Source organism: Oryx dammah, unplaced genomic scaffold (genome assembly GCF_014754425.2).
Source record: "Oryx dammah isolate SB20612 unplaced genomic scaffold, SCBI_Odam_1.1 HiC_scaffold_27, whole genome shotgun sequence".
NCBI classification, from domain to species: Eukaryota; Metazoa; Chordata; class Mammalia; order Artiodactyla; family Bovidae; genus Oryx; species Oryx dammah.
The window spans coordinates 55183668-55192954 of NW_024070211.1; the positions used below are offsets into that span (position 1 = coordinate 55183668).

The following is a 9287-nucleotide window of genomic DNA, read 5'->3' on the forward strand; positions in this document are numbered from 1 at the left end:
TAGCATATTTAACAATTTACTTCAAACGTTAATATTTTTCAGATGATACCCTAGGTATTAACATTTAAAGGTATTTTATAGCTCTGCTTAAACATAAATAATACATTTGTCTACTTCACAAATACTGAAGGTACATTTTTTTTTCTCGTGATGAATATAGTCATCATCTATGATGGACAGTAAGGGGCTTCCCCGGTGGCTCAGTGGTAAAGAATCTGCCTGCAGTGCAGGAGCCGCAGGAGACCCAGGTTTGATCCCTAGGTTATGAAGATTCCCTGGAGGAGGGAACAGCAACCCGCTCCAGTGTTCTTGCCCGCAGAATCCCATGGACAGAGGAGCCTGGCAGGTTCATGGGGTCACAAAGAGTCAAGACTCGACTGAAGTGACCTAGCATGCACACATGATGGACAGTAAAAAATTATAAGAATGCACTGTAATAAAAGAAAAGCTATACCCCTATATAGAAATGGTAGGAGATAATCTATTTCATAAAAATAGTAATTTATTCTCAATCTTCCATCGCTGGAAAAACCCATACTGCTGACCAATTACTGTGGTCCTGAAAAGCATTATTATTTTTATACTTTGGGGGCCATGCCACATGGCATGTGGGATCTTAGCTCCCTGAACAGGGATCAAACCTGTGCCCCTTGCATTGGAAGCTTGGAGTCTTAACCACTGGACCACCAGGAAAGTGAAAAGTCAAGAGACTTACATTTCTCATACTTCAGGCAAGAATCTTAAAGTATATCAGGTCTCAGATTATAGAAGAAACTCAAAAAAGGCAAAACTTTACATTATAAAACGAACATATAATGAGTCAAAAGACAGCTTAGAGATGGTATTACAAACAGGAAGCAAATGTATTTAAACTAGCAAAGGTCAGGAAAAATATTTACTATCTTTATAGAAATATGAGAAAACAAGGCTTAATGACAGAGGAAAGGGTTCATTTTAGAACACAAGTTTTTTCTTTATTGTAAGTTTAAATTTCACGTGACATTGCAAACATAGGCCAAATATTACGAATTAGAATATACTCACAGCATTTAGAAATACTGTGTTAGGATCTACATAAGTGATTCTGAAATAACATTTGCTCTTTCAGTAGCATTATTTAGGCAATAAGAAAATGTGCGGGTGCTAGGAAAATTCGTGTTCACTGTAGATGAAAAAAGCCTGAAAGAATACATTTGTTGAAATTTGCATTTGGTTTGGAAAACTTCTGTTTAACAATTGAACACGGCCATATTTTAACTTTTAAGCTCCCACATGGAGAGAGTGTCAAGGCACTGCAGCAATTTACTTTTAGGGACATTATGCGGGGGTTTTGAAATTCACAAAATAGGATATTTCTTCCCGAATTATTTTATGATCAATGTACTGTCTCTATACAAGGAAAGTTAAAGCTGTCTGACAACACATAGAAACATTACTGGCTCTTAAAGATGTAGGAAATTACATAAAAGCATGAAAAGCACTGGGTAATTTTGCAGTTTCATCTCTAAACACAATTGTAAAGACATCTGTCTTTCAGTTCTTTCTCCGTCTTTCTTCTGAAGCATGGCCTTTTAATTCTTACCCTTTTAAATATTTTTTGCCTACTGTAGCTTTGCTTCTTAATATCCTGGTTGATCTTACCAGGCTAAGAAAGTATTTACAGGGGATGTTGCTTTTATCTGTATTCACAGAGAATGCTAACAAATTAGAAGAAAGTGCCAGAGAACACCACATACCTTGCCCAGAACACTACAATGGCTTCTGCATGCACGGGAAGTGTGAACATTCTGTCAATATGCAGGAGCCATCTTGCAGGTAAGGTTTTCACCCTTTAACTTTTACATGCATAAAGTAAAAATATAGAAACTAAATTCTGGATGGCATTCTGCCTGAGTGGGTGATCAGCAGCCACACTTTTCTCTGCCTCTCCTATACACATACACACACACAAGAAAACGATATCCGTGTACCTTCCATACGCAAGTACTATGTAACACATCATTATATACATTCTGCTGGTAGAATTTAAAATTGTATCTTGGGCATTACAAGTTCCTTAAAGACATGGTCTCCTCTGGTTCATTCACCACTCTTTCCCATGGATGCAGAGCAGTGCTTGGCACAGATTAGAGACTTGACAAATATTTCTCAAATGACTGAATGAGGCCTTATTCTACGTAAGATAACATGGTTGCTTTGGGTAGGTCATCTTTTCCAAAATAATGGCATATACAAGTAGCAAATGGTGAAATAGGTTGCATATTGCTGTACAGGGAAAGGAGTGTCACTCTCTTTTTCTCTTCCCTCCCTTCACCCCCTCCCCTTTTCATCTTTTCCCCCTCCCTCTTCTTTTTCTTCATCTTACCCTTCTTTCTTCCTTCCTTCCTCTCTCTCTCTCTCTCTTTCTCAAGATCTGTCTTCCTTTCATGTTTTCCTTCACTGAACACATGAGCACCTGCCTTCCAGTAGAGCCAGGCAGACTGAGAAGTTGCTCCCACTGCTCTGTCATTCCCAGCAGAGTTGTCATTATTAAACCCTTCTGATGCAGAAACCAAAGATCTAGGATATAGTTATGAGACATTCAAAGTGAGGTACTAAAACAGTTGCGCAAAGTCAATGACAAGTTGATTCCCACTAGTGTTATTCTCGTGTGAGCTGTTTCCTCATTTCATGGTCAACTGCTAATTCTAACACTGTCTACCTGAGCTTTCTGATGAGGGCTGAGTGACAGAAAGGCAGTCTTCATTCTCAGATGAATATACATGGGCTTGTTTTGCTAAACCTTATTGCCTACATTGTAATTACCTTTTTACTACAGAAATTTAACTCTCTAACATAAGCAGACAACTTTATGAACAGTAAATTAAAGAAATCATTCTTGCTGTACCTCTGGCCCTAACATATTTTTTAACACATTCTAACTGTTGCATAGAGAATGCTTTATCCAAAAAGTTAATAAATAGCATTATTTTTTATACGCATGTCATCAGAAACACGCCTTTTCTCAAGTAATTATGTTGACTTAGGTTAATTAAAGAGCAAGTTAAATAAAATGTAAAGCTCACCTGAAAAAAATAGAAAGAACAGTTATTCCTGGGCATCTATCATCTCCCTCCTATCTTCAAACTCTATTATTATAAGTGTAAAAAGAAACTATATATCTTTGAAATGAAAATCAAAAAGAGATCTTATTGAAAATAAGTATTTGATAAACAAATCTACAAAGTACTATCTTTTAAGATCAGGAAAAGGAAACAAAAGGCCCTAATTTCAAAATGAAGAGAAATGGTCATAGGCCAACTATAAAAATGAGTACAGCAGCTTTAGGTAACTGGATGCTATCGTTTATTCCAGGTGTGATGCTGGTTATACTGGACAACACTGTGAAAAAAAGGATTACAGTGTGCTGTATGTTGTTCCTGGCCCTGTCCGATTTCAGTACGTCTTAATCGCAGCTGTGATTGGAACGATTCAGATTGCCGTCATCTGTGTGGTGGTTCTTTGCATCACAAGGTCAGTAGCTATACCCAGTGGTCACCCACATAAAGGGATACATCGTTCCTCCTTGTCTGAGTCAGATCACTCTAATTTCAAGTCCCTTTGTGGACTCCACAACCATTCATTCTCTGGAGTCCTATTTCTTCATCATAACATTTGAATAGCCAAATGGAAAGACAATGACTTTCATGTTGGAGTGGTATAAATTATTTTCCTTATTTTTGCATTTTGATGAGGATTATTTATTTTCTAAGCAGAGGCCTTTTGTTTCCTCTTCTAACGTGTAATGCCAGTCTTTGTTTAAATATGCTCTTTACTTTTAACTATAAAAAGTCAGTCTTCATTCAGACTACTAACAGACTGTTTAAATGACCAGCATTTCCTTACTCAGGCTTCCCTAGTGGCTCAGAAGGTAAAGAATCCACCTGCAATGCAGAAGACCCAGATTCAATCCATGGGTTGGGAAGACCTCAGCGTGCCGAATAAGATCAGAATAGATTTTATAGAAGACCTAGAAAAATATTAAATTATAGCTCTCACTTATAGCACTTATATTTCTAAGTATAAGTCTCAGGTATAACCATTTTTAACTTATTTGGTATAAATAACAAATACATTTTTATCTTAACTTAGCAAAATAACTTTAATCACAAAATTCAAAGAAAATAATTATAATGAGAATGATCATGTTGTAGTACATGAAAACTTTTGATACATGGAAACACACAGCAAATTTCACAAGCAGCTTTCATATCAAACCCCAGAACAATCAAACAGTACTTATTTCCTGGAGAGTTGGGTTGAGAGAAATACAGAGATCTCATCCAGTTTCAACAGAAAAAAAAAAAGAATAATTACTAATCTCTGACTCTGGGCTTGGAGTAAAGGACAGAGGCTGGGTAAGTGCTTAACTTCATTAGTGTGTAAATTCATGATAACCAAGAAATAGATTCCAGACCAAATGTATATTATTTATGTCCTGGTCTAACCAGAAATGTTATTGAAGATATTCTGTTCTGATCTGATTTCACTCTGCTCAAGAGAAGAGCTCCAAGGAAGTTTTTCAAGGTTTCTGCCAAATTCACAAGGCATTTAGACTTTCAATCGTTTGTGCAGCTTTACAGTAAATCAAAATGTTTCCCAAAAAATTATTTTCAGAAGACAAGAAAATAAAAGTATCACATCTGTAGAAAATAAAAGTCCTAATATATCTCAGTATCTGTATCATGCTATCTTCTTTGAGGACAAGTGTGGCATTTGCTCTTGAAATAGACAAAATGTGGTTCATAAATCCTTCCCTGGCCTAAAGGCTTAAGGGAAGATCATCGACGGGAGCTCTGTGCTACTCGAAACCAAGCTGAGTTCATCAACTCGACTCTCATGTTTAGATGCCAAGTGAGTCAATGGATTACATTAAAATAGATTCTGGGGAGTGTAAAAATAACTTAAACCAAAAACACTAAGTGTAAAAGAGAAGATAGAAAAGCATCTAAACACAGGAAGGTGTGCCATATTACTCCAAGGGTCTTGAGCCTTCTAATATCTAAGCAATATCAGCATATGAAAAATGAAATTCATATGTAATAGATCTAATCTCAACAATTTGATTTGCTACTTCATGTACTAACAAAAATGCAGAACTTTCAATGCTTGAGCAGATGTTTAAAAGTCTTATTAGTCATAGTTTTATTTCCATACATAATAAAAACAACTGGGATACATAGGGTCCTTATCTCCCCAGAAATTGTGTGTCTCTATGTGTGTGTGTCTGTGTGTGTGTGTCATATATGTATACACACACACACAGTGAATATACATGTGAAAACTTTATGAAGAGGGAACAATTATCCCCATTTTCAAGACGAGCAGTCTGAGGTATGAGAAGTCAGCAAGTTGCTGAGTGTACACAGGTGAGCAATCAGGGCAGAAATGAAGTCTAGGTCGCCTAATATCAGAGCTTGTACATTTCATTATCACTCATACTGCCCCTTTCACTGGTCATGATGTTTGTATTCTGCTATTCAAGATAACCTAAATTGAGCCCCACATTAGGCTGGCTACTTTTTAAGGCACACATCTGTTTTCACTTTCCATGTGAAAACAAAACCTATCTTCTTTTTACTTTTGAGGAATGTGGCTTCCAGCTCCATGTTCATTTTGACAGACCTGCTTCCCCCCCAAAATCATATATCTATATACTATATACATTTATTTATATATGAACATATATATGAATATGCATTTTCTGATACTCTATAGGCTGTTATAATACAATTTTATATGAACTCTATATTATTATTTTTATTTGTATCATCAAAGCATTGCTTTATCATAAAAGTACAGAGCTCTTTAAATGATTTGAGTATTAGCTTTTTATAGAAGCTAAATAATCAGTACCAATTTATGTCTCTAGCTTATACTATTCACATACAAAAATGATGTTAGGCTGAACCAAAACAATATCCCTTTTCATTACAGATCCTATATTAACAGTTGGCTCATTCTCTGGTTTGATAAGATTTAAACTTTTAGCATTGAAATGTCAATATAATATTCACCCTTGGGACGTTTAAAATATAAAGTTGTTGAAGACCTTCAACGTGAGGTTAGATGGGCTCACACTTGCTTGATTACATTGTGCTGAGTCATTCTTTCTGCCTTAATGAGTAAGCAGTTAATGACTAGGTAAATGTATTCCTCTTGAACTTCCGGGTCTGTTCTTCAGTTCTCCTTAATAGACGCTTAAAGACAACTGCAAGGAGAAGCAAAAACAAACAAAACCAAAAACCTTTTCCAAAATAATTCCAGCTTCTGCTAATAATAAATTCTTACATCTGAAATATTTTAATAACTTGCTTAATCTATAACTTCACTCTGTTTTTGTGGGACTGGACTTCAGGTAGTAATAGCACTGGACTAAGATTTGTAAACTTTCCAACCTTCCAGGAAATGCCCCAGAAGCAACAGAATTCACAGACAGAAGCAAAATACAGGGCACTACAGTTCAGACAACACAACAAGAGCATCCACGAGGTTAATCTAAAGGGAGCATGTTGCACAGTGGCTGGACTACCGAAAGCTTGGACTTCACAATACAGTATTATAGACAAAAGAATAAGACAAGAGATCTACACATGTTGCCTTGCATTTGTGGTAATCTACACCAATGAAAACATGTACTACAGCTATATTTGATTATGTATGGATATATTTGAAATAGTATACATTGTCTTGATGTTTTTCTGTAATGTAAATAAACTATTTATATCACACAATATAGTTTTTTCTTTCCCATGTATTTGTTATATATAATAAATACTCAGTGATGAGAAAAAATTGGCATTCTTAAATTTGCAGTATCTCATAACTGTAAATATAATCAAGCTAATACCTCTGTACAGGTATCAGTATTTATCCTTCTCCACATCTTGAGACAAAGCATTGGTTTATACAGGACTCAGTGGCTAGGTTTTGAGTGATTCCAAGATCAAGGAAAATGATGGTTATTGGAAAAGGGAAAAAATAATTTACTTTATATCGAGTGAGGATAAAATATTTCAGATCTTTGAATCATCTCTGTTTCATCAACTTTCTTCCCTGGTCTTCCATTTTCATCCCCAGAGCAGAAAAATCTCTGGCATATAAATTAAATCAAAGAAGAAGGGGAGGAAAAGTGTTTTATAACTCATAAAGGAGAGGGGAAAAAAGACATTGGTTTTTATTTGGGAAATATCTTAGACTCTCCCAGTTAAGTGCATATATCTGAAAGGTCCTGAACAAGCTACATATTAGGAATGCACAGAGCACAAAATCTATTCCATTTAGGTGCATGGAATTAACAACTAGGGAAAATTTTTAATAACATCATTAAATGGGTAACACCAAATCATGAATTCTCAGAAGCACCTTGCTATATTTATAGTATATGGTTCTTTAAAAATAAGTTAGAATCACAACGAACTACCTCATGAATAACTTTATGGCTAATGCAGTAGCATTATTTGAAATGGAACTAAGATGATAATATTTCATAAAAATAGATAAATGTGTTTTATATATATATATAAATTAATCCCATAGCATATGAAAGACCTTAGTGGAAAATCCATATACATGTTTGAGCATATAAATAGGCATGACCATTTTGGAAAAAATAAACTGTGAAAATTCCCAAGGAATAAGAAGAAAATAACAAATCAAATAATTGCCTTATTATTATTTAGTTTTTCACAGCTTTCTGGGGCTAACACATAATCTAAATAAAGCTTTCTTTGTCTCCTTCAAATGACCTCTGCATATACTGAAAGAAATGACACTTCTGTGGCGACACACAAAAAAAGGACAAATGTCAAACCAACACGTTCTGAAAATAAAATATTCAGTGAAAAATAAGTTTCCTGAAGTGATATGTAAGATATTTGTTAAAACATTTTTTAAAGGTGACAGCCTAAATAGGATTTAGGACTCTGTGAAAAATCTGCTTTTCTAGGTTAGTCATCACTTGGAAAAGTGTGAATCTATAGGCATAACCATCATTCACATGTTTCCAAAAATTGGTCGTAGGCTATTTGTACAAACAAAGTCTATTTAAACTACCACATGGAATTTTAGTTTTATCACCAGGTATAGAGATATAACTAGCTGTGATCACCTTTGTGTAAGACAGGGGTTGTAGCAAACCTTTCCTTCTCCTAAGGGAGGAACAAAAATGCAACATCACAGGGCTTAGCAGAGTTTGAAGGAAACAACAATTCCACTGACTCTTACTTGTAAGAGCATGAAATGACTTGCTTCATTAAATATTGATACATTACTTTGCCTGTCAAAGGATCATAAACCTAAGTGTTAGGAAAGCCCTTGAGTTCATGGTACAGTATATTCCTATTCACTTCCATGCTCACCCAACCCATGAAAGAATTCTTTTTAAAAGATGCTAACAAATCTTAAGTAAGCATATATTATGTGCCAGGCATTCTCCAGAGACTTCCCTGGTGACTCAGCGGTAAAGAATCCACATGCAATGAAGGAGACATGTACAGGAGATGCAAGTTTCATCCCTGGGTTGGGAAGGTTCCCTGGAGAAGCAAATGGTAATCCACTCTAGTAGTCTTGCCTCAGAAATCTCATGGACAAAGGAGCCTGACGTTCTGCAGTCCATGGGGTCACAAGAGTCGGACATGACTGAGCAACTAAAACCAAACCAGGCATAATTCAAGGTCTTAGGGAAATACAACTAAAATATGACCTCTCCTCTAAACGAACTCACAATCTCATCCTGATATAATCATCTACCCTCTTCTTGCATATATATTATCACTTAGAATTTTATTCTTGGTCAATTCTAATTTTGAGACCATTTTTTTCATATTGAGTTGAAATTTATTTCTCTATGGCTTCTACACATGGCTTCTGGTTTTCCTCTGGAGCAAAGGAAAAATGAATTATATATTTTAAAATATTAGGACAGATATACTATGTGTTCCCACTCACTTTGGCAAGTGCATTCTGACCCTTTGTAAGTATTTTCTTCTCTAGGTGAAATATCCTTACTGTCTTCATCTCATCTTCATGTGATATGGTTTCCACTTTACCCTAGCATCTCCATCATCCTTCCTTGGACAGATGCTACTTTGCAGCTATAGATCTTTAAGTGTATAGCTCAGAATTGCACAGTCTGATACAGTTGTGGTCTGACCAGCACAGAATATACTAGAACTTGCAGAAAGCAAATTTAACTGAGAGTCATGATCTCTAAATGCAAATCCTACTTTGACCACAAATTTGGGGTG

At 35.6% G+C, this 9287-nt stretch overlaps 1 protein-coding gene across 1 annotated transcript in view; it reads left to right on the forward strand.

Moving 5' to 3' along the window:
• The window catches only part of TMEFF2 (transmembrane protein with EGF like and two follistatin like domains 2), a 282818-nt gene extending 275984 nt beyond the window's left edge, over positions 1 to 6834 (forward strand). The window contains exons 8-10 of the mRNA XM_040228897.1: positions 1692 to 1815; positions 3355 to 3513; positions 6445 to 6834. Coding sequence (XP_040084831.1) covers positions 1692 to 1815; positions 3355 to 3513; positions 6445 to 6541 — 380 coding nt within the window. The 3' untranslated portion in view covers positions 6542 to 6834. The remainder of the gene's footprint in view (positions 1 to 1691; positions 1816 to 3354; positions 3514 to 6444) is intronic.
• The last annotated feature ends 2453 nt before the right edge of the window (positions 6835 to 9287 follow it).